This window comes from Achroia grisella, unplaced genomic scaffold (genome assembly GCF_030625045.1).
Source record: "Achroia grisella isolate CSIRO2021 unplaced genomic scaffold, CSIRO_AGI_Agris_v1 utg780, whole genome shotgun sequence".
Taxonomy (NCBI): domain Eukaryota; kingdom Metazoa; phylum Arthropoda; class Insecta; order Lepidoptera; family Pyralidae; genus Achroia; species Achroia grisella.
Genome location: NW_026713020.1, coordinates 915,213 through 935,373, shown reverse-complemented (window position 1 = coordinate 935,373; position 20,161 = coordinate 915,213). Strand labels below are relative to the sequence as shown.

The following is a 20,161-nucleotide window of genomic DNA, read 5'->3' as shown; positions in this document are numbered from 1 at the left end:
ATCAACAGCTTGTTTTACAGTTTCGGAGAAGAATGGTAAGAATAAGCCAGAAAACAGAGAGACATATGTGAACAATACTTTTAGTGACAATAAGCCATATTGTATTTGGTGTGATAAAAACAGTCATACAAGTTCGGAGTGTATGAAAGCACAAAAGATGTCATTAGAAGAACGTAGAACACACTTGAAAGAGAAGAATTGCTGTTATATATGTATGAAGAAGGGACACAGTGCTGCCAAATGCAGAGCATATCCCAAATGTTTGATTTGCAGTCGACGACATTTTACTCTAATGTGTAATAATTTACAGAATCCTCTACAACAGTCTAGATCGACGAGTATGACTTCATCAAGTTCGGAAAATAATACAGGGACGACATCGAGTAGCGACAGAGGAGTTGTATTGAGTCAAACATCGGGTTTGTTGTCTAAATGTCAAACTGTCTTATTACCAACACTGAAGGTAAATATTGTTTTTGATAATAATATTGTGTCAGTTAGGACGTTATTGGATTCAGGAGCACAACGTTCTTTTATTAAAAAAGATATTATTGAAAATCTAAAATTAAAACCTAGTAGTACGGAGGTTGTAAAACATAATTTATTTGGTGGCATTACAAGTAAAGAAAGTTGTCGTAATTTATACAATTTAAATATTTCAAGTATAGACTGTTCATATAGTTTACAAATAGAAGCTTTAGAGGAAAAGGTTATATGTAATTACTTGCCTAAAATTAATGACTATGAGATTTCAAACAAGCTAAGGAGGCAGGGTATTGTAATAAATGACAATGACAATGTAACAGACATAGGTTTGTTGATAGGAGCAGACATGATAGGCACGTTGCTCACAGGCCGTGTAGTTCAAATTACTGATAAATTAGTTGCTTTAGAAACTAAATTAGGATGGACTGTACAGGGACCTATTCAAGCTACGTCATGTCTTTCTGTCATTAACAGCAATATTATAAATGTATGTCATTGTACTTTTAATATTGCCGATTTATGGAAGTTAGAGACAATGGGTATTTCTGACCCAGAAGTGGTAAAAAAGCGTAATGAAACTGATTTGGAAATATTAGAATATTTTAACAGTACAGTCAGGCTAAATAATTATGATAGGTATGAAGTGAACCTTCCTTGGAAAGATGGTGGATATAAAATGCAGCTTGTGACTAATTATGAAATTGCATTGAAACGATTAAAGTCGACTACTACTAAAATAACTCAATTGGGGATACTCAAGGAATATGATGAAGTTTTTAAAGAATGGTTGCACAGTGGTATAATTGAGAAAGTAAATAAGCCGAATTCAAAACAAGGTCATTATCTGCCACATCATGCTGTTATTAAGGAATCCAGTTTAACAACAAAAATTAGACCTGTATTTAATGCATCAGCAACTCAAAAAGGTAGTATATCTTTGAATAATTGTTTGGAAAAGGGTAATAATTTGATAGAGCTTATTCCACCCTTATTGATTAAATTTCGAAAAAATGCTATCGGTATTACGGCTGATATAAAAAAGGCATTTTTACAAATTTCATTAAAACCCGATGATAGAGAGTACTTAAAATTTCTTTGGTGGAAAGACGTCAATAAAACAGATGGAGATATGGTAACGTACCGTCACTGCAGAGTGGTCTTCGGAGTAACGTGTAGTCCCTTCCTTCTTTCAGCAACCATTTTATACCATTTAAATAAGTACGATAACCATACAGCGAACGTACTGAAAAGTGCATTTTATGTCGATAATTGTGTAGTAAGCGTAGATAGTAAAAAAGAGATGGAAACCTTTATAAGCGAGTCAAAGTCAATTATGCTTAAAGGAGGTTTTGAGTTACGATGCTGGGTAACTGGACCACATATGGTAGATAAAAATGTTGAAACTATATCGGTACTAGGTTTAATGTGGGATCCAAAGCGAGATGAGATTTTTTGCAAAATTCCTCAATTCAATTCAGAACGTAAAGTAACAATGAGGACTCTTTTGTCATGTACTCATAGTATATTTGATCCTTTGGGAATTTTCTGTGCTGCGACATTATTACCAAGGTTGTTAATTCAAAAGTGTTGGCAGTTAAAACTTAATTGGGATGACGAAGTACCTGATTCTATAGAAAAACCGGCAAAAGAATGGATGAATCAAATAGGTATTTTACAGGACTGTCATTTACCACGCCGTTTGAGTGACACATCATTAAAAAATAGCAACAAATCTTTACATATATTTAGCGACGCTAGCCAATTGGCTTATTCAGCTTGTATATTCTTACGATCAGAGTTTAATGGAATAGTGTCAGTAAAATTAGTATTAGCTAAAAACAGAATAACTCCACCAAAACCAACTTTAACTATACCTCGACTTGAGTTACTGTCCGCATTGATGGCAAGCAGACTTGCAGTTCAAGTTAAAAAAGCTATGGAATTAGAATCGTGCAAAGAATATTACTGGTCTGACTCTAGTATAGTTTTATCCTGGTTTACTAAAACTGATTTAAATGTTTATGTACACAATCGGGTAAAAGAAATTAAAGAGAAGACAAACGTAAATAATTGGCACCATATTCCAGGAAATTTCAACCCCGCTGATTTACCTTCGCGTGGTTGTAACCCTCAAAGTTTAATTAATAGTAAATGGTGGAATGGACCGGACTGGTTACGAAAACCAGAGTCAGAATGGCCGTTCTCAGCAATCAACCCAGATATTAATGAGGTAAACAAAGAGATTATTAAGAGGTGTCTTCTGGTTAAGAAACATGAGAACTTTACTGAAAATCTGACATAGTTTTCTGATTTCAATAAAATTGTAAGAATGATAGGATGGTGTTATAGATTTTCAAATAATTCAGGAAAGAAGAATAATAAACGACATGGAAATTTAATTGCAGAAGAGTATGAATACGCGGAGATGAAATTATTACATTTAATTCAGAAAGAGACTTTTAACGAGGAATATATAAAAAGATTGAAATTAGAAACATTTAGGGACGGTGAAAATATAGTAAGAGTAAAGACACGTGTGACATTGTCTGACGATACTAATAATTTTATAAGACCAATATTACTACCAGGTAAAAATATATTAATAGAACGTCTAGTAAGGCTGAAACATAAAGAAACATTACATGCTGGATCTCAAACTTTAATAAACTGCGTACGAGAACAGTACTGGATTATTGGAATTCGGCGTTTAGTAAAAAGTATTATTAGACATTGCGTTGCATGCAGAAGACATAATTCTCGACCGTACACTGTTCACAGTGCACCTCTTCCAGCCGATCGTGTTCGATGTGGTGCTGCCTTTGAAGCTACAGGAATCGATATGGCGGGACCCTTATATTTAAAATCCGGTGACAAGTGTTGGGTTGTATTGTTCACCTGCGCAACTTATAGGGCTATACATTTAGAACTATGTACATCTTTATCTACAGAAGATTTTCTGTTGTCACTTAGGAGATTTTTAGCACGTAGAGGTAGAGTACGTACTATTTATAGTGACAATGGAACGAATTTCCGTGGAGCGCACAGTTTATTGAATAAAATCAATTGGGCAGAAATAAGCAAGAAATCTTCCATTCAAAAACTACAATGGAAATTTATACCCCCTAATGCGCCGTGGTGGGGAGGATTTTGGGAGAGACTGATTAAAATGTTAAAAGAGTTATTGCGGAGAATGTTGGGAAAAGCGGCTCTACATTATACAGAATTATTAACTATCTTGACAGAATGCGAAGCTATTTTAAACAATAGACCTCTTACATATATTACGGAAAATACGGAAAATTTTATGCCGTTAACACCTTCTATGTTTATAAACTGTTTATCATACGACGTTTCAGATTTAGATGAAGTAAATACAGAATCATTAAATAATCGTTTAAAATATATTCAGAAATTAAAGAACGATTTTAAAGTGCGTTTTAGGAATGAATATTTAGCTATATTAGCCCAAAAGACACAAAATAACAGAATACAAAAGGGATTACATGTTAAAGTCGGTGATATTGTTCTTATTGAGATCAATGATACGAAGAGAGTTAACTGGCCGTTAGCTATTGTGGAAGAATTGTATCCAGGGGTTGATGGTCATGAAAGAGTAGCTCGCCTCAAGACAACATATGGAGAACGCATAAGACCATTACAAAGACTTTATCCTTTGGAAATATCCACAGTAGATCCTATTGCAAAAGAAGCAATAGCGGTACTTCCTAAAACCACAAGATCGGGGCGTGTAATTAAAATTCCGCAAAGATTACTCGTGTAAATAGTTACGTGCCTAACATGTTTGTATTTTCAAAATAAAAATTTATTTAGTTTTGTTTTTAAATGCGCAAGCGCATGTTGCGCGCCGGAGTATGTTACAGAACTCTTTAGAGTTGTTAGAATGAATTACTTTTTTATATTTATTTGACATGTGTTTAAAAATGAATTTATCCAGTTGTATATTGTTTTGCCTTTGTACCTTTCTATACCATTCATTATAAAAATAAATAATTTTCTATATATAGTTTTGTTTCGCCATCCTGATACCTAATCCTTCATATACATATGTTTCGTCTATATATTACATATCTATAATTATTCTCGTCCTTATACTGTAACATATGTATTGCACAAGGAGAAGGAAAATCCAACTCTACTGAGACGCCTGGCTAGCACCAGCGTGTTAATTATTAAGGGAAAGACCCGAATCCAGCAGTAATTCCTTATTCATTTATTTCAGTATAGTTTTACATAAATATCTAATTATCTAAAATGCATATTAAGAAGTTTTATTAAGAATATCAAGTTCTTTTTTTTTAAGAATATCACTTCAAAACCTGCACAGAAATTACTATTTCTGTTTAGTTATATCAGGTGTAGACAGGACAAGGTTTATATGACATTAAATATTTGAAAAATAAGAACAGTGAGAAATTTGGATAAAATACTCCATTTAACTAAAATTGACAGAAATTCTGCTCAGTAAAGTATTTTGGTTCCATTTGTATACGAGAATCCTTAACCGATAATTAGTTCGTATAAATTCTCTGTTAAACTCTTAACTATTAATTCAAATAATTGGTGTTCATTCCATGTAATCATTTTTATTGTACGATTATATTTTAATTTTACAAAGATAACATAAGGTATATATTCTACCAATTTGATTTTTGATTAAATAGAGCTAGACCTATATTGTACTAAACTATATGACTTCTGTGATAAATATGATTAGAATTAAATTTTAAACAAAATAATTAGTAGGTAAACAAATAAATAAGAACAAATAGGCAAATCCTAGAATATGTACACCATCACCTCATTAGTAAATAAAATATAATAAAACATACTTCCGTCTGCTAATAATTTCTTTTTCTTGTAACTTTTTATATACTAATTTCCATGGATCTGGATCCTTACGAATTGCATGTTTCATTTTTCTAACCTTCACCACCACTTTTTATTTTATTCACACTACGCTATTTATGACACACGAAAATAAATTATTTTACACATCTATTCAGCTATAAAATATATTTTTAATAACGAATAAGTGTTTATGTGATACTCAGTGGGAATTGCAAATATTTTCAGGTCGCGAGTGTCTTACACGCGACCGCCTGACTGTAAATGTAAGCTTTGTTTGGTCAACGCATAACTACTCCAATTTTTTAGACAAGGTTAAACATAAAAAAGAACTATTTTTTTAATTATGTAATTGTAGTTTATAATACTCGGTAATATTTCTCACATTATTAACATAACAAACTAGTAATTAGGTATATAGGAATATGTATGAATACACACATCATGAATACGTATTTTATAAATCTTGTTAAATTCAAATTAGATTTTTTTATACATCCTAGTGGTTTGTAAAATGTCGACTGTCTTTCTGATGGAATGGTAACTATTATCTGCGTAACCAGGTAATAGTTGAAAAGCAGGAATCTGTAATCTATATACTACTCATATCTCCAACTCCTCATACTATACCACGTTTTTTATCATGGTTTACACTAGCTATCTTACCCATCATCAGGTCAAAAGATGCATCAATTTCTGTAGCTCCTGCTTGTTACCCTGGTTTTATTTTAGGTTTTATTCTGATAGGAATTTGTTGAAGGTCTATTAAGGATTTTACAGTACTATTATAATTTTATATACCTACGACATTACAAGATACTGTACGTCACCAGCTACAAAATATTTGTAATCACATAATTATTCTCAGAATATGATTTATTTCACTTCAATCGGTACCTATATTCCGAAAATTATACGTTTATGTTAATGTGAAATATTAAGGTTAAATTAACATTATTTTGATACATTTAATTAACAATATCTGACTACATAAAATAATATTATTAATTAAATAAATTAAACAATTATAATTTTTTACACTAAAAATATTAATTATTCGTAAATACACACAAACAACATATATATCACAACTGTTTTCCGAGATGAGGTACTCATAAGCATTGTCAACTGTCGATGTGGTAAACGCAAACGCGTTGACAAATCCATATTTCACTCGGTTTTTTTAAAACCAACGACCTGATGGGTAAGTTAGCTAGTGTAAACCATGATTTATAAAAACGTGATATACTTGGAGATATGAGTAGTATATAGATTACAGATTCCTGCTGTTCAACTATTACCTGGCGAAGCAGATAACACTTACCATTCCATCAGAAAGGCTGTCGATACATTTTACAAACCACATGGACCTACAAAAAAAATCTATAAAATACGAATTCATAATATGTGTATTCATACATATTCCTATTACATACCTAATTACTTGCTAGTTTGTTATGGTAATAATGAGAATATATTATGTCGACCAGATTTAAATTCACTTCCCCTTGGGTACGCCCCATAGGACATGAGTTCAATTTCAGAGTAGTAAAACTACCCCACAACTCTCTACATTTTACATTTTATATATTTGTAAAAGATAATAAAATTTTCAATTTGTTTCTTACCTATCTTATATGGTACGCTCACTCTAAGTAGGTATATTTAATTTTTACAAAAGTAGGCAATACTATGTCAATTTATTCTCGAAATACATGAGCCATTGCTACATATTGAACACTTGTAATTTATTTAATTTCAATGATACCGTCTACTAATATATTATTTTACTTATAATATTATGAAAAAAATATAATCTATAATGTAATCTTGTAATATCAAGTATCTCAAAATATTAGCGTCTCAAGACGTTTTCGTAATATATAATGGTGTACATCATTATCGTAGACTAAAAATAACAAACTGGCTAGCTAAAATAAAAATTAAATGTATTTATTATATCATACATAACTTACTATAATTTCGAAATATTATTTTCAGTAAAATAATGAGTTACGTAAAATAACGTTTTCTATGTCTACTATTTTGAAGACCTACAATTATTGTCTTGTAAGTATGGCCGTCGGGAAATCCAGCCCACACAAGTGTAAGTAACATTATTGTACATTATTACGGGATTCACGTGACTAATTGGCAAGCTGCATACAATAAGACGATTACCCAATCCAGTTATTGTACCAGCCATGGTTGTATTATTTCTCTATATACTAGAGGCCTGTCTTTACTTCGCCCGGAATGAATAATATGCGTAATGTATACAAAATTCATGAGAATGTCACGGCCTAACGCTTTACTGCCTCCACTTCAAAACCTCAAAGAGTCAAGTCATGAGTTTAAATCTGACAGATATCAATATCTTTAAGTGAAGTTATATTACTAAGTGACTTATCGACAAATAACTTAGGTACCTACCAAATTTGAAATACCAAAATATATAATCTTACCAAATACTAAAAATTGAGCCACAGCTGTAAGCTACCTACATTACGTCTCACCAATACTTCAGTGTTATTTTATTATCACTTTTTTCTTTGTCACTACAGAACATATATATATTATATATGTTCTGTAGTGGCAAAGAAAGAACGGAATGATGACATATTATTGTTGTAAAAAGCGATTAAGGAAATAAAGCATAAACAACAAGTAATAGAAGGAAAATTCGAAATAAAATATTAACCAGCTGTCTGTCTGGCCAGTGTGCTGGTTTCAAATTAAACAGCTGCATGAGGTATATTATTAGTAATATAGATTTTGTTTATAAGATGATTAGTAATATATTGTACCCCCGTAGAAACTTAGGTACTATTATCATCTACTATACAAAGTCTATATTGTACAATAGTGGGGTAGCAGTAGGAGATGATGAAATGGTGAATGGGATGATGACAAGTTAGCCCACCGCGGCAAATTCAGGAATCAACTATGATGGTTTGCTATGTTTGCTGAGAAGGAGACCTTATAGAGTACACCCGTCTGCAATAAATATAAGAATGGGGGGCGCCAGTGGAATGATAGGATTGATGTATTCAGATCAATCTGATCTGATCGGCTCAGCTATCTAGCTGAGCCTAGCGTATTCACGTTTAAAAGAAGAAACCGCGTGGAGGTAGACTCATAGCTACCAATTGAGACATCAGTCCCCATTACTAAAACTTTCTTGACTTTTGCCAATTTGTCCATCACATTGGAAACCATCGCAGTTACTTGCTTGTGAATTATTCACGTTGGGCTAAATTTAATTCGACCTCACTCTCAGAAATTGTGTACCATTAAATAATGAAAGAATGTGCTCCGGTGCATATCTCACCGCATGATGATTACATTATTCGACGTTGGTTATTTTTTTTATTCGATCATTCGCTGACTAACCACGAAATCATAAACTCTAGATTATATGTATTTTCCAGTTACGCCGAAATTTTGCATCATCTTCTAATCTACTAGTAATATTATAAACAGAGAGTATTTTACTGTCTTGTTTATATTTTATGTATTTAAAGAATACGCAGCCGATTTAATAGAATCCTTCAATAATATGGCGCTACGAATGATTAAGGTAGGCTACAATTTATTTTGGCAAATTAGAGATCTCTACAATAATTGAGCTTCAAAATCCGAGTTCGATAGTTAAGTCAACATCTACTTAGTAAAAAATAGTAATAATTAAATATAGTATAATAAAAACAAGATATATTGATTTGCATACGAGCTAGTCAATAAAGGTAAGAAAAACTAAATATGGGACTTCAACAAAATTCTGTACAATTCGTTAATTTCCAAACTTTCGACTTCACGTAATACAATAACGATGCCTAATGCTTTTTAAAATACGTAAATCAGTTAATTACAAATACAGTTAATACAGTTTTAATAATGAAGTAATGATATGAGTGGCAAAAATATTAACTAAGGAAAACTAGTGTCTCTACATACTCCTGTAGGCGCTAATAAATGTTAGTAATGAACTCATCTTATGAACTGTATTATTACTATACCACTGATACATATTTAGTAACGAGACATGAAAAATTTTGAGTGAATAGAGTTTCGTGCTACCATATTAGTACACGTAAGCTTGTCAGTGAGTCATCGCTTTTGCATATTTATTTCTCTCTTGTCTGACATTACGTTCTGACAATAACGGACAATAGTCAATTCCCACCGGTTTACCCACGCAGAAAAAAATTGTTCCCATTCCCATATAATGTCTGATATTTTTAGCTGTGCTTTTACTTAGAGTAAATATTAATAATATATCCTGACCACTCACACAGCGCCATCTAGCCCAAAGATAAGCAGAATTTGTATTATGGGTACTAGACAACGGATATAAATATTATACATATATCTTTTTTTTTTATAAAGACATACATAATGTACATGGAAAACACCCAGACTGATACAAACAATCAAACTTATGAATACAAATTTTTATACCGTGCGAGGAATCTAACCCGTGAGAATCGGAAGTAAGGCGGTGTGTTAAATCGCTAGACCAACGAGGCCGTTAATAAAATAAGCAAATGTTATAAAATTTGCAGAGACATAGATATTTTATTTGAACCTTTGAGGTAATATATACACATGTATATTATTTACTATACAAATTATTTTATTACTTTTCTTCATGAATCATTGCTATAAATATGAGGTGTTCCATTTAAACATAATAGATACCTATAGTATAATTAAGTGATAATTAGGCATATATACTATAGGTATCTATCTCTAGCTCTCTCTCTAGTTTTAATGTAAATCCATTATTTCTTTATAATATTTACATTAGTGTATTGCGCGTATCTACACCTACTGTGCAATTCACACTTATAAATACTTATTTATAGTTTAAGTGGATAAGTACGTACGTTTCATGTTTTCGTAATAAGGAGTAATCGAGCTCTGTTCACAAATCATTTAGACTAATGATATTAAGAGAGAAAAAAATCTTATTATTATTAACAATATAAACGCGAATGTATGTAAGTATGGATGGGTGTTTGTTACACTTTCAAACCAAAACTACTATCGGATTTGGATGAAACTTTACAGTAATATAGCTTATACATCAAAATAATATATAGGCTATTATTTAAAAGTATATTATGCTAATTGGGTGAAATATAATGATAAATGTTGCAGATGAAATTGGCATCTAGTAGTTTATAAATTATAAACTCAAAAAATACTTGACTATTATTTATATTATTTTACCTATGTTATTATTTACTATATGTTGTGAACGAGTAACTTAAGCTAGATTATATGCAGCCACTCAGAATATAGTCACTCACAGAACAGTAATATGAGTTTTTTTTTTTAATACTAATTACCAATATAGGATTTATTTGCTGGGTTACACATAGCACACATACTGATATTTTCACTAGATACTATGAGCACTATGACTATATAATATTAACTTATCTGTGCTATTACCTAGTTGGGCGGGTTCGAAGATGATTTGAGTAAGCTGTTAGTACCACATTGTATTTCGCCTACTTATATAGAGTAACTACTCGAATAATGCATATATAATTCAATAAATAGGCACATGGAATTTCGTTTGTAACATATTATTTACGTAGATTTTACTTAAATAAGTTTGTCAAAGATAATTGCTCTGTAGTCGCATAATAATGTAAGTATATGTCGTGACCAAATCGTAGAATAGGTAATATGAAGTAGTTTCGCGAAATGGTTGTATTTGATGAAATGTAACATTGGTCTTTCAATGTCAAGGCAAAAATTTAAGTGGATAAACATGGTTTGGTGATATAATCAAATAAATATACGGTTTTTTTTATGATATGGTCAGATACTGTAAGGTCGTAACAGAAAACAGATTCGTTTTTATCTTTAGCGATGTCAATTCCGCGTTGTTCACCTGTTAATATTATACGAGTATCATCATCATTGATACAAAATGGCAACCATAAACAAATCCGGTTGTCTTGCCTTCATAGTGTGATAATTAAGTAAGAAAGCCTATAAAATATGAAAGCCTAGTATACTATAAAACCAGTGAGTTTTATTGTCTATATTTATAAGGACACTCTATTTCATTTATCAAACCATCCTTAAACAACAATACTTATTACTAAGCTTTGGTAATATGTTTTGCGATATCCCCACAGCTACATCATGAAATGCTACTACAAATTTAACGAAATTGTAGACTAATTTTGAAATTAACCATTCCACGATATGTGCACGACATATACCCCTATTACACAACTACACAGTCAGTACATCCGACTAGAACCGAGTAGATGACCAAACTCAGGGTCATCTTTAGTCAGCCAGTCATTAGCGTTGTTAATTTAACATTATTCAACGGGTAATCGCCGGTAAAACAAAAGATCATGGCCTAATTTTACCACAAAGGAGGACAATTGTCTATACACAAAAAGAAAAATACACTAATGTCTAACAATCGAACTAGGTAATAGATTAACATTGTATAGAATATCAAGTAACTAATACCATCACATGGTCTGTATGGTCGCTGGCCATCATTACGGTATAAAAAGGAAGAGAACTTAGAACATTTCATAAAACAAAATGAACCTAACTAAATATGTTGTTACGGGGAATACAAATTAACTAAATTAAATTACTTATATATTAATAATATAAATATAAACCATTGAAAACAAATAAATTATTAAAAAAGAGATACCGTTGTTCATTAACAGAACAAGCTACGCCATCTATGAGCGGCTCTATACATAAAGACGTATGTCCGTAGCAAATAATTGCAATGTGCGACGGTAGAGGGACCTCGATTATCGTAAATAACTTCGTCAAAAAAATAATTTGTAAAAAAGCAAAAACAAAACCAATTGACAAAAGTAATTAATCATTCATTGATTATGAGAAGTAATATTTTTTGTAGTCGACTATATATTCTCCTCAAGTCTCAGACCAGACAATTTATGGCACACCCATCCTAAAATAAATCATTGGGAGAAATGTATTGTTAATAATGTATGTTTTTGACTGGGCCCTAATGAAAATAAGAGCTATGAAGTATCCTACATAATCCTTATCAATTCTCCATGATAAACTACATAAACTGATTTCAAATAGACTACCGAAATATGACTAGTCTATATCGTATTTATTCCTATACTGACAATGATATAATGATATCATTTGTTATATCTAGTACATCTGTATGCCCAAAAAAGTAGCAATCAATTTGTGTCGCTAATGGGATACAACATATAGTGATAAATATATCATTATATGCTTATTAGACCGTATAAAGACATTTGTTAAAATGTCTTTAGTTCTATCAAAAAAGATAATCATTTTCATTTAGGATACCACATTAGCAACTATTAATTATAATGATGATAATGATTTGTTTGTAACAAGAAAGTGAATATGCAGGTAAAAAGTAGGCCACTCACCTACGAGGTGTACTATCAGCACACGGTTTCTTCTTTCGCCACCGTAATAAACCATTAAAAGCTCGTTTTGGAAAAACAGGCTTCAATAATTTCCAACGCTTTCTTAAATCCAGACTCCTGTTGGTATTCTGAGACTCTGTACTTCGGCCAACACTTAAAATGTCAGGTTCAGAACTACTTTTTCTAATGTCATTTACATTAGTAGTATATTTGGTACACTTTTCAAAATCATTCACAGTCACACAATCACTAGATGGGTAGGATTTGCGTTTAGATAACGGAGTCGACGTAACAAAATTTTCGTTTATTTTTTTACTATTTTCACTAAATACTGTATAATCCAACATATCTTCGTTTATACTGTGTAATTTTGATACTATATTCTTCGGTGGACATCTTTCATTCAAAATACTATTTTCTCTAAAATTTTGACTTTTAATCTTATGATTTACGTCGACAAATGCGGTGATGTCTTCACAGCTTTTAGCATCATATTTAAATAATTTCGTATGATGTTCATCTCTTCTCGGATTTGGATGTATATCTATTGCACCCACAACGCTAGTTAGATTATCTTCGCTTTTGGACATAACTTTCAATCTTGCCAAAAGTTTTTTTTGCCTCGGTGGACGGGTCGGTGGTGTTTCTATATTGTTTGAGAAATATGGCTCGAGCGTTCTCTTATGAGGCTTGGAATACTTTGCAATAATTCTATTAATTTCAGCGCTGTTTTTGCGTCTGTTTGTGTGTCGTTTGAAGCTGACTGGTTGTTGATAAGAATCGATCACACTTGCACCGGTGACCCGCGCTGACCTAGCGCGCCATTCTGATACTTTGTCCTCCACCAACCGGTGCAGTTCCAGCGTACGCATTATAGACCCTATCTCAGGCATGTTGAAACTTTATACTCTTACAACAAAGGTTTGGTACTTTCTTTGGTGCCGTTACTTAATATTTGAGTAGTTAGTGCATTATATCCTTTTAATATTGTTTATACCAAATGTAGAAGTCGAGTCTTTTGTCCCTTATATCTGTAACAAAGAATTTTTAATTACAATTACACCAGTAAGGCTAATCTAGTTAGGATACTTAATAAAAACATTAAATACCCATAAAGAAAGCAAAAGTAAACTGAATCATTCGACAAGATAATGCCTTTAATAAAACGTCCTTTAAAGACGTCAATAAAGGGCATTGCACCCAGTTATATTAATGACTTCAATTATACAATTTTTGCCAAGATCAAAGACTATTCGGGACTGAAATATCTAGTTCCTACTTACCTACCTATTTATCATCAATACAAGTATTTGCATAAGATTAGGTATACAAACTTGATATAGTCTGGTAGATACCAACATTTTGCAATACCGCATCAAGGTACCTAACTGATGTGGTATTACGAAATGATGGTATCTTTATCTATTACTAGACTTTAGTCGCAACTTCATCTGTGTGATCAACACATATTATTTGACCGGAAATGACTTATCTATTGAGGTATTTTAGGACTTAATAGATTATATATAGTACCTATGATTGGGGTATTTTATCAACAGACCATAAAACAAAACAATGATTTTTAGAATTTTTGTCTATTTTTAATGCATATCTCACTGTTTTCGATTTTCCCTAATGTATTGTGGTACACATCATATATATTTGTATTTTTATCTCTGTTCTATTTCAATAATTTAACAATAAAAAAAATGAAAATTAGTATTGTTCCTGCGTTAGCTACTACCACGACTACGAAGTCGCGTGCTCAGCCGTACTGTACCTATCAAATACATTAATATTATTATAGAGTTATAACTATAATTATATATTGTTAATTATAATAATAACAATACATACCGTAGAAACTAACTCTTTAATTACAAGTATAAATATGATAACAAATAATATTTTGAACAGTGACTTCTTGCTATTAGGTAGTAAATATGGATAAGATTTCATTCCAATCGCAATGGTGACTACTGTGGCAGCGTCCTTGCAGTATTCTTTTAATTTCATCCGTCTTCACCGACAGTAAGCTATTAATGCATAATACGTACCAAACAAACGGAAGTTACGAAAATATTCAATAACCATTGTGGAAATAAGTAATTTCATATCCAATTTGTATCTCACTTTTCAAATAATTGCCATTCCTAGACGTTTCACTTTGATAGATAACCAAAACACGACTAACTAAACCACCTTTACATCATCGGTTTAAAATAACAATGACATTAATATTAGATAAAATAATACGGATGGTTATTTTGTTATGTACGATTTTGAACAGAAAGGATTATATTAAAACTATGCCTATAAGATGTCTGTAATAGTGTCCATTTATACATCTGTACACTTACAAAATTAAAAGACGAATACACACGTTGATCACTGTTTACAATAGAAATAAATACATTTCGGCGATATCAAAACATTTAAGAAACATTTCTAGAGTGTCCACCTATATAGATAAGTGATATCAAGTTCTAGAGATATGTACCTAAAATCTTGAAGATAAACGTCGCGTTATTCAGAAAATGTTCCTGCGATTATTTCGAAGCAACAATTTACACTTTCGTGCCTATTGTAAAAATTAATGTAACCTAGGTAAATATATTTTTAATTCTCAGTAAACATTTAACACACACACAACAATTTCTGTACTGAACGAATGGTACGTTAACAAAAGCGAGAGTTGTTTCTTATACAAAACAATAAAATTAGAACAAAGTCAGAGCTAAATGCTCACCGCGACAAATTCACTAGGAATTAGCCAAGTTGTTTTTGAGAGGAAAGTGATCGCAGGTCCAGCTAATATGGAACTTACAAATGAGGCCTTTGGTCCCCATTGCAAACCTCGCCATCGCCTAATTAGAATAGAGTACATCCACTTGTAAACCTTTCTAAATTCTACAATGAGTACTTACCTCCATGTACTAGCGTTTTGAAATCCATTGTTCTTAATGTTAGACATGCCAACTGAATCCCAACCACAAAACATACGAATTACGAGATAACAGTCTCATATGCATAATAAATAACACATAGTTACATATGACTCATAAAAAACTTCTGCCATGAAATTACATAATTGTATCTCGTATATTTTCACTTTGTTTAACGGCAAACACTAATAACCGTATTAAGTATTAGAAATTACATTTTTTTAATCTATTGTTGAGTAAGGGCTTGTATACACTAACAGAAACTCAACAAGGCTTCTTGTGTTATGGAGTGATAGTGCGTCATATAACAAGCACGTGCAGCAACACCACGTGCGGACTATACAGTGAGCCACCTCGCCGTTCCAGGCGGACGCTCCTGCACTTGACTCACGGGCACAACATTAAAAGACTTGCCCATCCGCTAACATTACAATGGGTTCAATAGAGCATCCACAGTAAATATGTAGAGTTACAATTATTGTTACTAGACCAAATGGAAAAAATATGTAACTTCTTTTTCAATGAAACAAAGCAGTAAACTCTATTTTCAAAATACTTTTATCTTTGTATATAAAAAGATCTTCTGATAACCTACAAACACCATGAGCAAACATTATTAAACGTCTGTCTGCAAAACACTACTCAAACAAACTCCAGTTTCAGTTGGAATTGGACTGTTTTTATAATGTATTCACGTCTACTTAACATACTTTTCCTATTACTACTTCTATGCTACTGGATAACAGTATATTTTTTAAATGGTTCATAATAGGGTGTTGTACTTGCCTCCGCTAACAGTATACGCTGGTGGAACACTAATGAAGGAAGACGATCTCGTCTTCCTTGGAAAGGAAGGAAGTCTCGTCTTTCTTGAAGGAAGACGATCTCGTCGACCTGACCTCATACTCATCTGAGTATGAGGTCAGGTCAGTCGGTCCATCGAGACAAATACACAAAGAACTAATCACGTTAATTGTCAGGGGTGGGCACATGGAAGTCAACTAGATATGGTACACGGCTAGTAAAGTGTTCCTACTAGTACCAAATTAACAACGCCTTTAAGCGTATTATATGATACATATATGTAATTAGATTACGAAGATCTCAATCAATCGTATACCAAAAGTCTCAAAGCAATGAACTATACATTGAGAATCATATTAAACGATTAAGCAATTTATCATCATCTATAAATTCTTATGTTTAGTCACTGGATAGTACAAATGCTTTATGGTTCTTAAGATATGCTGGTGCAAGGAAGTATAAAAACGCGCGGTATTATAGAAGTCTCTCCTAACTAATTGTTACCCGCGAATTCGTTTGCACGAACATTCACTGCCTCTTTCACCAGTTTCTCCAATATATATTTTTTTAAATAAAAATACTTTATGTTCGTATCTTCATATCAAATGAGTCGTTTAGGAAGGAAAAGGATTGTTAGTAATGTGGACAGATAACCACATTGCTAGAATGTACCATCTCAGGTTGACCTCCACGTGATTGCCCCTGGAAACCATCGTGATAAATTCATAGTGAATATACTATGATGGGCTAACTGATCTGACCTCATAGTCATCTTATCATCCTCCACTAGTGTCCAGTCCATTAACATCCATAAAAAAAACAGCCGTTTGTCGTGAACAAATAGACAGACAGACACTGTTTTGTATCAGTATGAATTTATTTTATTATTTCCTTTGAAACTCTCATAATAACTTATAATGTACATAAATTAGCACCATTCTTATTTCGTTAACTGTAATTTGTTTAAAATTAATGAAAATAAAATTATTCCAAATTCGAAATTAGGTTTCTGCTCAGTAGTGAACCGTCAAGCAGTCGGTATAGTGGAATAGAGTATTCTGTATAGAATGTAGTTTGCCACTATCTGTGTTATAGATGTAATGTTAAGCGGGGCATTGTTCGCAGCTGCGGGCGTGACAACTGCTTCCGCCAAGTTCATTGTCATAGCTGCACTCGAGTTGCCGTTACGTCGATGATGGCGCCCCAATATGACCCCGCCTTTGTAATATGTAAAGAAATCTCAACAATAAACTATTTTATATATCATTAGCAGCATTTTTCTATTTGTAATAACGACTAAACTAAAATATTTATTTGAGTATTTATAGTCAATAGACTGTAAATAACAACTTTAGGTAAATACCTAATAATGATTATGCTTATGGCATTGAAGTTTCGACGTAATAAATAGTAAGACTATATTTAAGTCAAGTATTGAGCCAAGGTAGAGTAGTAGTAGTACACCAGTTCCAGCAGTGTCTAATTCGCAAACTGGAAGTAATATTACTCAAGATCTGTTAAGTTTACTTTAGTGCAATATTAAACTCCTATTGCCCGAGAGACCTTTCAGCTCCACTTTCTCGCTTGCTATATTTAAACAAAAAAGTTCTCGAGCCTTTCCGATGTAAAGGGCGATCCATGTTCGCTGCCTTTCTCACTAAATGAAGAAGAAAAATAATCACAGAGGTTTCTAATTTTTTTTACGATATGTGATATACATATTATTTGGTTGGTTTTGATTATAGAATATTGTCAGCGACTTTAGTAAAAAAAGTAACTTAACAAAATAGGTTACAACGTAAATAATGTCCTGAAGTACCAACTACAAGTACAATCGTACAGGAAACTACTCCATGCATCGGCGAACCTAAGTGAAATTCATGTTAAGACCAACGGCAACCCAATATTTACATTTATATATTGTGGTTAAGTAGATAAAATTATAATTGTTGATGATACTGTATAATTATAGCCACCTACGTGAACTAGATTAGGTATGTAAACTAATTATGACGATGTTCATTATGTCAACACATGATTAATTGCAAGGTTGCTGAGCGATATTATATTTATAGACTGACAATTTCTACAAACCTGTGAAATTCGTTCTATAAAATAGATTCATCACTGCACAAATTAAATTTAATATATGAATAATAATGGAAAAATGCACTTGCGTTAAAAGTATAACCTGGAGCAGATGATAGTGATAGTTGTCAGGATGTGTCATACCATTGGATGATGACAGGGTGGCACGAAATCAGATTCGTTGGTCCTTCGTAGCGGATTTACCAAGAATAATAAACAATTGTTTACTAGAATTCACCCTAATATATTAGCAATGCGAGCACTACCACTACTCCCTATTACTTACAAATAGTTACAATCCCCTTTCCTTCCTACCCGATATACTTTTTTTATACAACGTAGGTGGCAAATAAGCATACGGCTCATCTGATGATAAACGTTTACCGTACCCTATGGACGCCTGAAACACTGTTATTCTTACAGGCATTGTTAAGAGATTAGGTATTACGATTATGTAACACTCAACTTCTTAACAATGCGTTTCATCCGTTGTCTTCATACATATACCTATTTAGATGCATGTACCTTGCATAAATGCTTGGGGAATTCGCTAGAAATATACATAAATGTCACAGCAGTCTAATTGCCTCTCAATTTCAATTGCAGTGCATGGCAGTCTGATATTAATTCGGAACTTATGAAATATTAATCCAAGTATTATTTTAAGAAGGTCAAGTTTGGTTTTAACATTAATTTATGTTTTACTATGTACTCTTATGTTCGGTGTTGTTCGTAGTGACCAGTTCGCCGTGAAATGTCGAGTATCTCAATTGCTTAAATTAACTTAAATTAAGGATCAACCCAACTGTATATATACGACAGGCTAGTCGCTCAATTAAGAAGGATAATGGCTAATATATTTGAGAGTTTCTTAGAAGTATTCACAACTATTTCCTAGAAGCACCAGATAATTATACTCATAATTAGTTTAAGGTGTACAAGTTTAAAGTTGAACGAACATTTTTTTGTAATTCGAATAGTAAAGACCCTGATAGTCCACCTGATTGAAAGTGGCAACTTTCGCCTAAAGACACGATCAAGATATTTCACATCATTAGATGATACCTGTATTATCCCACATACATTGTCATTGTGATAAAAAATATGAGATGCATAAGAGGTCGAAAGATTTCTACTTGAAGAAATATTTTTTTAGTGTGACTCTGAGTTCTAATGTATACGATAGATTCTCCCCTTGATATACTTAGTACCGTCTTGATCACTTACTGTCTTGATTATGTTTTATTTATCCTCCTTAGGAACATGATCACATAATTAGGTTTATAGTGTACTAACTAGTAGATTGTCAATGCCGACATTTTCTAATTGTTACGTGTAAATTTCACTACTTTTCCTAAGTGACATCGAACTGACGGCCCCTGGCCACGCATATAAATCATAAAGGATCACCTAATTTTCTAATTGCCTCAAAGTATTCGTACAAAGTATTGACTCATTAGTATGCACCACTTGTAGCTTTACGGGACCGTGTGTAGCATTGTTAGAGTATCCGAGTCATCGGTCTTTGATCCC

At 32.4% G+C, this 20,161-nt stretch overlaps 1 protein-coding gene across 3 annotated transcripts in view; it reads right to left on the bottom strand.

Moving 5' to 3' along the window:
* Positions 1-15,827, bottom strand: part of LOC131851103 (protein unc-13 homolog 4B) — a 61,844-nt gene extending 46,017 nt beyond the window's left edge. Inside the window, exons 1-2 of one of the 3 annotated variants that reach the window (XM_059201533.1) lie at positions 15,719-15,827; positions 12,792-13,822 (exon numbers count right to left, since the gene is read on the bottom strand). In XM_059201533.1, the coding sequence (XP_059057516.1) occupies positions 12,792-13,684 (893 nt within the window). In that variant the 5' untranslated portion in view covers positions 13,685-13,822; positions 15,719-15,827. Of the gene's footprint in view, positions 1-5,336; positions 5,438-12,791; positions 13,823-15,718 lie in introns of those variants that run through there. The other 2 variants (XM_059201534.1, XM_059201535.1) reach the window with 2 other exon arrangements.
* Between the last annotated feature and the right edge of the window lie 4,334 nt (positions 15,828-20,161).